General features: G+C 39.7%; 1 protein-coding gene across 1 annotated transcript in view; it reads right to left on the bottom strand.

Moving 5' to 3' along the window:
- DIAPH3 (diaphanous related formin 3) overlaps window positions 1-13,672 on the bottom strand; it is a 566,408-nt gene that overhangs the window by 124,357 nt on the left and 428,379 nt on the right. Inside the window, exon 27 of the mRNA XM_040267149.1 lies at window positions 13,530-13,589. Within this exon, the coding sequence (XP_040123083.1) occupies window positions 13,530-13,589 (60 nt within the window). The remainder of the gene's footprint in view (window positions 1-13,529; window positions 13,590-13,672) is intronic.

The raw sequence follows: 13,672 nt of genomic DNA, 5'->3' as shown, positions 1-13,672 counted from the left end.
GTAAATGAAGCCAATAGATAAGGTAAACGGTGATGCACTAACACTTTCTTTAGCATACTTCAGTGTTCCTTTATTTCATTATTCCTCTAGAAATCGGGATTAGGCAGTTCCTCTGACTAATTAACCCAAAGAGGTTTGACTAATAGAAGGAGATTGCAAGCATGATTAGTTAAATGATAATGTACATAGCACTTAATGATCATTATCATTTATTCTAATATCAGAGCTAATAAATGGTGAAACTGCTTAAGCCAAATGCTGTCATATTATAATAACTTACATCATGGCCAACACTAATAATTTCTAATTTACTTGGGAATCGATGGGACATGTAGCTTTCTTAATGCATGTCAGTGCTTTCTTAAATAAATTTATAGATGCTTTTCAAGTAGAAAAATATTTATCTCCTCACCTAGACTACATAACAAGTAGTCATACCACCATTCCCCTGCAAAACACAAACAGTTCTTCTAGCTATACTAATGCATCCTTGGCTTTCATGAAACCAGTATAATGTATTAAGACAACTTATTTACAAATAGTCAATAATAGTAACTAGTATGAATTCCAAATGCAAATCTCATCCCATTCCCTTGCTTTCTGAGGATTCCGTGACTAAAGATTAGACATCAAGTTCTCATGTAGCACTGGAAGGCTACTTTGTTCTAAAAGCCAACCCCCCACCCCCCCATCCCCCACACAGAGTAGAGTGGTACCTGATTTTCTCTTATGCATTTCAATCATTTTCTCTCACATTAAGAATTGCAAAGGACAAAAATAGTCAGATACATGCTGCAAAATCACTGGCCAATGTTGTCTACAGGACACAAAACAAGCAGGAAGATGGCCTGACTTACATGGAGAAGCACAGTCACCATCCTGAGCTAGAAGTACCACCATCACTGACTCATCATTCTGAAAGAACACACAGTGAAGAGCACTTCAGTCTCTGGATCACATAAAAATGAAAAGCTGAGAGCTAGAAGAGAGGGAAGCCCCTTTTATATATAGTATTAGAAGAGAGAAAATGAAAATGAAAAATAAAAATAAAATCACTGTATTTTAGTAAAAGAGATAGATAACCAATGAATGTAAGGAGAACTTTGCGCTTCTGGTTATTCTTAACAGAGATAAACTGAGTCACCAGGCGTTTGCCCATCCTGACTGCCCATGTTGCCTATTTAGAACTTTAATATTTCTAACCTTAACTTCTAAGAAAGTTAATGGCTACTTTATAAAGAAATTCAAAAGGCCTCCAATAAAAGTCCATTGTCCTTGACTCTCATGCCTTATTGAGGCTTTTCCTGTTATTTCTTGATTCATCAACTATAGACATTGATTTCCTGTTGTGAGACTGAAGCTTAATATCCTCACAACTTGGGTCTCTCCATAGGGCTCTTCCCCCAGAACCGAGAGACGGGGAGACACAGCACCCCAGAGGAAAACCACAGTATCTTTTGCAACCTAAGCTCAGATGTGTGTGTGTGCTTGGTCTCTCAGTTGTGTCTGACTCTTTGCAACTCTGTGGACTGTAGCTCACCAGGCTCCTTTGTCCATGGGATCTTTCAGGCAAGAATACTGGAGTGGGCTGCCATTTCCCCCTCCAGAGGATCTTCCTGACCCAGGGATCGAAGCCGCATCACCTGTGACACCTGCATTGCAGGCGGATTCTTTACCCACTGAACAATCGGAGAAGCCTCAATCTCAGAAGAGATATACTATCATTTCTGTCCTATTCAAGTAGTTGCAGACTAATCCCAGAAAATGTTGCTGAGGTGAGCTACATAATAAAAAACATTAGGAGGCAAGGATCACTGAGCGCCACCTTGGAATCTGTCTACCAGTGTTTATTACTATTATGACTATAAAATAGCATATGAGGTCATGTTAAATTCAAATAGAGTATCATGATTATACACTTGACCCCTGTACAATATGGGGTTAGGGGATCTGACCTCTGAGCATTTGAAAATCTACATATGATTTATAGTCATATGTGAGGTTCCTCCATACATGAGGTTCCTGCCAACTGTGGTTCCACATCCATGGACTCAACCAACAGATGGTGTAGTATTATAATGTTTACTATTTAAAAATTGTACATAGATGTGAATCCATGTAGTTCAAACCCATGGTGTTTAAGGGTCAACTGTATATCACTTTTTTCTAGAATAACTGTCTCATTTTCTAAGTGCCTATCACTCTTTCTATACTTGTCCTCAAAGCTTTGCAATACAATTATACAATTGTACATAGTTATATACAATTATACAAACATTAATATAACAAAAATTATAGTTAGATATACCATATTATTTGTAAATTCTGTCCCTTATCTGTAAATTCTACATTTCCCCCTTATCTTCCCTATAACTAACTCTGTTTATGCTTTTCCAAATATCGTACTATTTTTTTCTGCTACCATATGTTTCATCCAACAGGTTTGCTTCTAATCCTTTTATATATATATTGCGTATATTATAAGTATGACATATCACTGAAATATCCGACATCTTTGCAATTTTTAATTATGGTGCTTTCCTCCACATTGTCTCTGTTCACTAAGAGCTCCTCTGGTTTGTTTTCCCTTGTTTTAGGTTGAATGTTTTCCTCAAGTGTCAGCTAATGAATCCTTGACCCCAATGAATAGTTCAGAGAAAAAAACTTGTGTGAGTAGGTTTGTTAACCAGTGGGCTTCTCTGTGGAGTACTCTTGTAATAAGCTAACAGTTTTTGAGGGAAGAGGGCCCAAAATACCAGTATCTGAAAGCCTTCTCTCTAGACTGTTGGTTGTCCCCAGGAGAACCCTCTGTCCTGTGCCTGGAGCATGAGCTGGCTCACACTGAGTGGTGGCTGGGTCCAAACAGGACTGTCCCACTGACATCCCTGCCTCTGTGTTCAGGTAACTCCTGTCTTCAGCACACTACCTTGCCTCTGACCAGCACCCCAGCTCTAGAGTCTCTGCCTAAGTTTTCCGGACGCCATCTGTACTCTTACCTGCTCAGGGAGGAAGAAATGCTGTGCAGCCAGGGGGTCGCAGGTCTGGCCGTGGCATGTGCTGCCTGTGTGGGGCTGCCCCACCCCCTGGCACCCTGCTTCCCGCTGGACACCCTGCCCCTCCCACTGGCACCTCCAGGCACCCACGGCTGCTGAGCCGTTGGGTGCTCCTGTGAGGGCATGTCAGTGCTTCTCACTGGGGTCCCTGTTGCGGGCTGAACTGTACCACCTGAGACTCATGTCGAAGCCCTAACACCTGGTGTCTATGAATGGCACCTGATTTGGAAATAGGGCTTTTGCAGATGTAATCAAGTTAAGGTGGGGGGGTGTGTGCTCGCAGTCGCTTCAGTCGTGTCCAGCTCTTTGTGACCCCATGGACTGTAGCCCACCAGGCTCCTCTGTCCATGGGAGTCTCCAGGCAAGAACACTGGAGCAGGTTGCCATGCCCTTCTCCAGGTTAAGGTGGAGAGCCCTAACCAAAAGATTCAAGTCCATATAAGAAGGTCACATAAGGCCCTTCCCTGGTGGTCCAGCAGTTAAGACTCTGAGCTTCCACTGCAAGGGGCATGGGTCTGATCCCTGGTTGGGGAACTAAGATTCTGTATGCCATGTGGTACGGCCAAAAACAAGGGCACATGAAGACAGAGGCACATCGTGGGGCTACGAGCAGACAGAGTTTGGGATGTGCGTGACGCAGTGCAAGCCGAGGAACCTGGAGGACAGCCACCTCCAGAAGAGAGATGGGGGGCACGGGGCCTCCCTCAGAGCCTGCAGGAGGAACTCGCCCTGCCCACACCTTGAGTTTGGACACCCACCTCCAGGATCCCCACAGAGCACTCCCAGGCCCTCAGTTTGGGGAATCTGCTTGGAAACCGTCAAGCCCCTGGATCCCAGCTCCCTCCTCCCACAGCATCCTCTTTCCTGTCTTCACAACTTGCTGTTCCAGGCTGACCATGTCTTGACTTCAGAGAATTTGATGTTGGTTTTTGCTGCTTTTTCTCCTTGTGGCTTTGCGGTTAATACCCAAGGAGAAAAGGAGGTAAAAACACCTTTATTATTTTATTTTAAAACCAAAGTCTCTATAGACTTTTTTTCTTTTTCTCTTCGAAACTAGTTCATACCAATTAATAACACCTTAAGTACAGTACAGGAACTATCATATGTAAAAGAATTAATTTCAATCTCTCTAATTAGTACACCCATTCTGCATACTACTACCACTTTGCACAAGAATTTATAATAACTTTCTATGGACAAATGCATCATGCAGGGTAGGCAGATAAGGAGGAAAATTGCAGAGGAACTAACAAACACTGAACTTATGGAATATCTACTCAGTTATAAGTACTTTGGCTTCCCAGGTGGCTACAGTGGTAAAGAAAGAACTTGCCTGCCACCGCAGGAAATGAAAGAGGTGAGGTTTCGATCTCAGTCAGGAAGATCCCCTGGAGAGGGGCATGGCAACCCACTCCAGCATTCCTGCCTGGAGAATCCATGGACAGAGGAGCCTGGCGGGCTACAGTCCATGGGGTTGGAAAAAGTTGGACACGACTGAAGCAACTTAGCATGCCACACAGGTGTTTTAGTAGCGTCCTTTCACATGTTTTCACTTAAGGTTCTAAACAGTCTAAGAAGCACATAGTGTAATTTCTCTTTTTTACAGCTGAGGAAAAGTAAATCCAAAGGCTAAATAAGCTTCTAGGGTCTCCTTTCGTTAGATCAAGAAGTCACAGCAAGGCCTAACTGCCCCTGAAGCCAGTGCCTGATTCTACGCTGTTTTCAAGGTCAGACTGTTCGGCCAGATCACCCAAGGCTTTTAGAAACAGGATTTAAAAATACGACTATTTTTACAGATAGTCAGTGAGTACAAACAGCAATTGCTTTAAGTAACTACTATGCCTGACAGGCGTTTGGCAAAACGTTTATTTCTGATACTGACGACACTTGGAAAGTGGTTTCTATCTGTGACTACTCCAAACTGACCTTTATTTTTAACGAGTGCAAATAAAATAAAATATGAAAACAAATCTAGTAGTACCTTAGAAGCAGTGAAGTTTAGCACCAAGTGTTGTTTAGTGGGAAAAGACCTCAGACACACGATGCAGCTGGCACCTGCCTGGAGGAAAGCCAGCAGCAGGAGGTCGCTGCCGTCCCCGATAGAAGGCCTTCCTCACACGTAACAGAACACCCAAACCATGCTGAAACATATGTGGTACATATGTTCCAACAGAGTTTCTTCAACTTAATCAGTTAACTGCTACACTGTTGTAACTACTACATGGAACACCTTATCCTCTCAAAACCGGGATGACTCTGCCTGGCTGGTGCTCTGAAGCTCACTCAGCTGGCCCACTGCCAAACTGATCCCTATGGTTACACTTGGAGATAAACTTTAGAGTTTTCAGGAAACTGGAGAACCAACTGCCCTTTGTCACGGGACCTGGGGAGCACCTGGGCTACTTTTCTTTCCCTCAGGTTTTACAGACAGTTACTTATACACAAGTAATATCCTCTCTTTTCAGCTGGACCACTGATGCAAACATTTTCCTGCATCTCCCGAGCAGTAACGTTTCGCAATCCATCTAGGAGACGTGCCATTCTCTGCTGCCCTTCCCCCCTTCCCCACACAGCCTGCCACTTGCAGAAGCCCTTGCATTCTAGTTCTCAGAGAAAAAGGATGTCATCTCAAGCTCCTGAATCAATATTCGTGTCTACTTCTCTTCACACACCCTTCCTTTTCACCATCCAGGTGCTCAAACCTCTGCTTGCATCCCACCCCCAGGAACCTCACGCTCACTACCGCCCCAGCAAACACGCATCTTTCCCCACCAGAGCGCCTTCCCTTCAGAATGGACGCTGAAGCCCATGCCACACAAAAGACAAAAAGTCACGACCCTCTCATTGAACTACAGCCCGTTTTAGTTCTAGCTATTTCCCTTCTGTTTCATTCTTTCCTACCCAGGCTTGTAGAAGGGACGGCCCCCATGACGCCTGCACTCAGCACTGTCTGCTCCAGTTTCTACTGCTCTACCACAAACATTCTGTCAGAGGTGAATGGTGTTCTCTGTGCCCTTGGGTCCACTCTGTGCCCAGTGGGCCTCCGTCCTTGACGGACCTGGCCGTTTTCAGGCCGGTGGCTTTGCGTACCGCTCTGTCTCTTGGCCCTTCAGAGAATGTTCCTTCTCAGCTGCAGAGTCTAGCGCGTCTCGCGTATCTTCCTGCCCGGGAGGTCCAGCACGACTAATGACTGTCCTGGATACATGTGATGTTGTCCGCTCCCTGCATCCTGAGTGAACCTCCACAGTGGCACTGGTTCAGTGGACCTTAACTGCTTATCCTAAACAGCTTATTTGTCACTAGAATTACAGACTCATCAACCATTTGATATGTTCCCCACATTTGTGACTATGTCTATTAAAGATTAGTTTTCAAATGACAGAAACATTACAGCAAACGTCATGAGACTCTTACTGATGCAGTCACAAATGTGGAAAATGCATCATGCATATATGTATAAAAATATAATGTGTAGAAACAGAAAATCTGTAACAAACCAATAGTCAAACAAAAAAATTATTTTTTATTCTTTGGGAAATTTGATAAAATCAACAGATCCTTTTAGCAGGGAGTGGGGGTGGGGGTGGGGTGGAAAAAAGACCCAGCAGAAAATCTAGAACAAAAATAGATTCAAGGAGTTTCTAAAGTCCATCTACCGACTCCTTATAAATCCAGATTCTGACCCTATGCTTTAAGAAAAGGATAGATTTAGAATGGACCAAAAACATTTAAAAGTAACAATTACAGTCCATTGAGTAACACAGAGACATATTAATCATAACAACTATTTCAGGGAAGTCAAGGACATCCCTTTCTTCATATAATGGTTCTTTATCTCCTTTTCACTCAATTTAGTCTCAGCCTTCAGCATACAACTGTGAATGCTCATTAAATGAAAGGCATTTGTTATTTCTTGCTTAAATGTCCTTTTAAAATGTAAAATCACCCAAACTGTTTTACATTCCTGGCCTAGAAAAGTCTCCTTAAAAATATTTAAGTCTTTTGACAGTTACAGGTAGTATTTAATTCCGCTTGAAAGCCCAAGTGTAAGGGTGTCAAAAACAATTAGTATTTTAATAGTTCCCATCCTTAGAGAGGCACACATTCATCAGAAAGAAAACAAAAAATAATCTCAAGAAAATAAGCCATATTATTCATTATGCTTTTCTACTTTAAAATAGGATATCATTATTATTTTGTTTAATGAAAATGGTAGCCCATATTCTACTTTGATAGATAAGGTTTTCTAGACAGAGACTGGTTTGGTATTGTCCTCCCTGTTTTCAGAAAAGCCTGAAGGCAGCTTGTGCTCAGTAGACACCACTGAAAATCTTACAAATTTCATAATTCTGCCTCAAGACAAATTCTTGCTGCTCATGGAAAAGGTAGGTCAAGAAATAAAGGGACTGAAGGCTGAGTGCGGGGGGGGGGGGGGGGTGGTTGTGTGTGAAGTTTTAATACATCGACAACAAACCTGTAGAGTTATTTTGTGAGAAATATGCTAATTCAAAGATATCTGACTAGCTTCACATTTAATTCTGACTTCCAGTCTTAGAGTGGCACAGCAGCTGTGCCTGGAGGCAATACAATCTTATTTCTATAAAAATCTCTCAAAGCTCCATATATAAGTGGAAGAGTAAAATAGATAATCAAATCCAAATTAAGGCTATTAAGAATTGATTTAGTGTAAAGATAATATAGCAAGATTTTGTTTAGGTTATGGATGTTCACTAAAAATGTGTAATACTTGTTTGCCTAAAATTTTGATTATGTTTTATCTTATTTTGTCACAGTTAAATAGTTTTATCATTAGGGATTTTAATTGCATATAGTTTATAGAATTCTTTCTGATTACTCTATATCCATTTAACTGAAAAAAAAAAAATTCCACAGTACCACTTAATGAAAAGAGAACCATCTAATGAGATGCAATCAAACTGCTAGCAGATGCTCCTAAGATGTGCTTGAACAATTCCTGTTGGTGAAGCCTTTGTCACAAACGCTTTAGAGTCTACAGAGGAAAAGAAGTCCCTGCAGAGAGTAGAAATTACTGTGCCCTGAAAAACACTGGTCCCTCAGTTGTAATACCACTAAGTTTTATAAAGATAAAAGGAAAGAAACAACTAAAGAAAAAAAATGGGGTAAACCACATCCTTGAAAGTCTTCTTTCAACCTACAATGAAGGTTCCTCTATCATGCGATCTTCCTTTTCATTAGTAATCTGCTTCCATCACTGCCTGTGTCCATACCTAAGGCTCAGTCCTGGTCTTCTCTAGGTTAGAGGATTTCCCGCAGATAACTCATCTGCTTATGCACTTCTCTGTGAGGATCTCAACACAGAGCTCTAGACCTGGCTTCTCTCCTCACACCCTGATATCCTCTCTGACTCTCCCCATTCCTTGAAGCCAATCTATGGAAATTTCAAAGTGGCTATTAGTTCCTTTCCATTCTTTCTTCTAACATGCGTCATACAAATTGCTCAGACTTGTCATTTTCCTGCTCAAAAGCCTCAAGAGTCCAAGTTCTTGGCCTGGCATCAGACTCTCAATATACTTCTTCCCTATGTGAGCCTTTATTTTTAACCAGGTCAGTTTATTCACTAATACCCAAATATGGTATAATTTTATTAAAATGCATTAATAAATATTTTGATTATTTTGAGTTACTATTTTCTATCAACTATAGAAAATCTTTAGATTTCAAATGCACTGTGTTGAGTAAAGAAATGAGACAATGCTCTGTACTTATTAGTAGATGCTTTCATTTATTTACTGTTGTTAAACTTTGCTTGATTAAGCAAGGGAAAGAAATCAAATTAATAAGTTACTCCACACTGCTAAGGAGTGAATAATCTAATCAAGATTGAACCTCACCCTTCACATCTGATGAAATAATCTTCAAACCTATGATGATCAAATATCTCCTTCTGATGACAGATAATATTCTAGGGAGAAGATGAGAAGGAGTTACCTGGTCACAGCTGGTGCTTTAGCAAATGACATACTAAGGCCTACATATGTGGGTAACAACCACAGATGTGATTTTGCTCAATGTACATTAATTGTTCTATTCAAGTCTAAGCATAGACATGTCTATATTCATTCAACACACTCTTACTAAAAACATCCATGTGTCAGGCATGAACCCAGAGAAGAACTGGGGTTAACAAGTTCAGTTAACAAGGCAGAGACCCTCCTTGTCTGCACAGAGGGACTGAGGAGTGATGAGGCAGACACTGAATGAGAACTCTTTAAGGGAAATGCATGGTGCAAAACGGGAAAAACCGGGGTGCTAGCAAGAGCATACAGGTACTAATAAGAGCAAATAGTTTTTTTTTTTTTTTTCCCAGTTTATTTTTAATTGGAGGATAATTGCTTTATAGTGTTGTATTGGTTTCTACCATGTAACAATGTGAATTGGCCCTAAGTACACATGTCCACTTCCTCTTCAAACTCCTTCTATCCCCCACCCATTCCACCCTTCTAGCTTGAGCCCGCTGTGTTATGCAGTGACTTCCAATTAGCCATCTATTCTACATATGGTAATGGAATACTAGTCAGCCATAAAAGGGAATGAATTTGAGTCTGTTCCAGTGAGGTGGATGGACCTGTGTGTGCTCAGCTAGGTCTGACTCTTTGTGACCCCATGGACTGTACCAGACTGCTCTGTCCATGGGCTGAACCTCAAGCCTGTTACACAGAGTGAAGTCAGTCAGAAAGAGAGAACAAATGCTGTCTATTAGCACATGTATATGGAATCTAGAAGAATGGGGCCAGTGAGCCTACTTGTAGGGCTGGAGCACAGACTGGTGGACACAGCGAGGGGAGGAGAGAGGATGAAGGGAGGGAGGAGCCCTGCAGGGCGCACAGCCTCTCAGGGCTCAGACTGGGAGCGCGCACACATGATGCTTCTGCTTTTTGCCTCCCTCTTGCCATCAGGGTTTTGCCTCATTTCTGTTTATCCTTCAAAACTCAGCTTTGATTTCAGGTCCCTCTAGAGGCCAAATCTGAACTGTCTCATAAAGTCTGGATTGGTCTTTACGGTATTCCAAAAGCTCTGTGCATTACTGCTATCTTGGCATTAACCAGACACATGAGAACTGTTACTCAGCTGCCTCCTAACTGGATGGTGGATTCTTATATGGTATCTCTGCATCTAAAATATCCAGCAATGCTTAATACATTTTGCTAAACAACTGAGTAAGTGAACGCTTAACGAAGAAAAATACCACACATAATTTCTTACTAGGTCTTAACAGACAAAGCAAAAGATAAAACAGTTAAAGATTTTAATCAAAATATTTTGAGTAGAGGTTTAGCACAGCACAAGGGCTGGATTATTCAGTGTGTACAATTTCTTTGTTTGTGAGGTTTATAGGAGTTAGAGTGCTTCAGGTCATCTTTTGCCAAAATATATCCTGTGAAACGTTAGCTCCAAGGTCTCAGAGGATACATTATCAGGATTTTCTCATTCTGAAATAAAAAGATGAATCCCCCTCTTTCTAGTCTACACACACACACAAAGTCTATATTTATAATCTAAAATTTTCATGATCTTTCTAACAGTATAAGTTTATTAAATTAATATAGATATTTTAATACAGAGTTTATTAAAAGAAATAAACAATGGTCCTAATTCTGGAAGGTGGTTTATTCTTGTGATCCAAGACTCAGATAAAAGAGTGCTATCTAGTGGTTCTGGGAATGAGGGAGGAGACAGACCAGAGGCTAGAAAACGTCTGAGTGTGTGTGAGAGTGTATCTCAATAGCATGAACTTATGTCACAAGAGAAAGAACATGGACACACGTGGCTCATCAGGATGATGAGAAGAGGAAAAAAACGCGATTCAAGCTGCTGTGTTCAGCTACGACATAGCACAGAGATGAAGAAGCTGCCTCGGAAGTCAGGCAGACCTGTATCCGAAACTTGGCCACACGACCAGAGGCAAACTATGAGACCTGTTCAATCTTTGGTTATGTTTTACTATAAAACAGAGATAAAAACAATGACTATCTGATAGGATTATTAAGAAGATTAAAAAGGATATATATAAAGCATTTCTTCATACTGCTTGGCTTCTAACTCAAATAACTCAGTAAGCAAAGTAATATAGTAAAAATTAGCCTATTAATACTATTATTACTATTAAGATGCAAACAAATTTAAAATATTGTAGAAGACCTCATAGGTCTCTGAAAAATAATAAGATATCAACTACTATATATTTTTAGAAAATACAAATGTCAGCTGTCAGTTTTAAGTACATGAAGTGAAGTTGATTCAGTTGTGTCCAACTCTCTGCAACCCCTGTGGACTATAGCCTGCCAAGCTCCTCTGTCCATGGGATTTTCGAGGCAAGAATCCTGGAGTGGGTTGCCATTTCCTTCTCCAAGTATATGAAAGTAAATCAAAAAACAAAAGGGGTTTACATTACATTTCAATCACACAGTTCAGTTGTAAGGTTAATATTTTTAGTGAAAATAAAGTAATTTTTCAACATAGATTTAAAAATGAAATCTAAAATGTTATCTTTTCAAAAAACACTCATGATCCTTGTTGCAATGTTCTTAACCAAATTCTGCATTTTTCAAGGTCTAGTTTAATAAATCTGCCATTATACACGTATCTTTAAAACTCAGTCTGGTCATTTGAATTTTTATTTTACTTGGTGAGAAACATAAAGGGAAAACATAAATATCAATGAAAATAAGCTTTTAAAATACCTTAAACCATTACATTTATATTACAACAGAGAATTTGATCTTTAAGATATATCTCCTTTGACTTGCTATATAATTTACTTGCTTAATTATCACAAAACCTTAGACTTAGGATAATATATCAGCTTTGATAGAAATAGAAGTGCAATGCTTACCTGCTTTTTTCCTCTGGACCAAAAATATCACAATTCATAATTATAAACAAACCTTTGCAGCCTGGACACATTACTAACATTATAGTCACAAAAGAACTATTCTTCTCAAGGCCAGTATACAAATTTATGTTAAAAAGTTTTCCCCTTCATAGCAGCCAGAATACTTAATCACAGCATGGGTATCTGTATGCCATTATAATCATATCATATCACGACTGGGTCTTTTCTTTAATGACTTACAATGGGGGCTGAGTTATTTGACATACTGCATTAATAATAATAATTTAAAAATCTAAGTACACATATGCAATTAAATAAGAAACAAAGTGGGAATCAACACTAATGTTACAGTTGTGTCACTAACTAGCTCTGTACTCTTAAAGTTCTCAGCCTCTCTGAGCTTCTCTATCCTCTACAATTTTTGCCAATATTTAGTAAATAATTACCCAAAGCTAGGAATTAATTATCCACAGTGAATTTTTCTGACTTGGTACAATTTTTTCTTCCTATTTCTAGAATAGATAAAAGCAAAACAATAAAAAAAATGTTGAAAAAAGTCAAAAGATCTATTTAAAATTTTGGTGTACATTTTTCTACCTTTTCTTTCATTTACTAAACATCTATTATATATACTTCATCTTGATAAGTAAGCATCTACACAGCTCTTAAAAGATCATTACATTCATGCCCCTTTCTATTTACCTCATATTCTTTTTAGGTTATTCTAGAAATCTGACATAAGTTTCTCTATTCAGTCACACATTAATACTTCTAGAACGTTAACTCATCTGTATGCAAAACAACCTAAATAAAGTCTGTCAAGTATCTTTTCATTTATAAATCTAGTAAACTTTGTTAACACCTCACTGGATAAATGTCAATCAGGATGGATGAACTTGATTTTGACTAGGAAAGGGAAGCAGAAACCATAAAACACAACAGTGAGAGAAAGGGAGCCAAAGTAAACAAAGCCCAATACACAAGAAATCGCGTCTTGAAGACAGAAAGAGGGCTCCATGAGCCAGGGTTCAGGAGCCAGCTGGGGAAGTACGAAAGGAGCCAGTCTCAGATAAACATCGGAGACAAAGGCAGCTCACCTTTCTTAGTGATTCTAGCACGTCCTTCCACAGTAATACCACATGAAGCTCATCTGTGTTAAAGATCTGGCCAGAGTTAGTCACAGTGTTTCACACTGTACTGGCAAATATGGTAGAGTAAAACAGGTAACAATTCAATACTTCAAACTGTATCTTAATGTACAGCAAATACACTGCTCAAAATAGGATTAGGAGAAAACAATGTTTTTGAAAGGAGACATTGGACAACAATGATTATAAATGTGTGAGGTAACTTCAAACAATAATAAAAGCAAAATATGTACCTGAGACCTGAAAGAAGAATCTTTGACATGACCTCAAGGCACTAATGGAGGGATGGAAAAACATGAGTGTACAATCTCATCGCAAATACGTACATCCACACATTTTTACTATTTTGGTCACACTGAAACTCAAGAACATAACAGCAGCCTACTAAAGTCACAGACCAACAGCATAAAAGTAGGTAAGAAGAATGTGCAATTTATGAATACGGTTTATTACCATGGTTACAAACTTTCAGAATAGGCCTCTGAGATGCTGGACTGAGACTCTGCCGAATATCTGTTAAAAATACATATATATAAAAGAAACTTAATATAGAGCTCTGTTTACTTCAGGAAGTATAACAATATTAGACATTTTTC

Source organism: Oryx dammah, unplaced genomic scaffold, assembly GCF_014754425.2.
Source record: "Oryx dammah isolate SB20612 unplaced genomic scaffold, SCBI_Odam_1.1 HiC_scaffold_24, whole genome shotgun sequence".
NCBI classification, from domain to species: Eukaryota; Metazoa; Chordata; class Mammalia; order Artiodactyla; family Bovidae; genus Oryx; species Oryx dammah.
The sequence above is the reverse complement of the archived record's forward strand: the minus strand, read 5'-3'. Positions and strand labels throughout refer to the sequence as shown.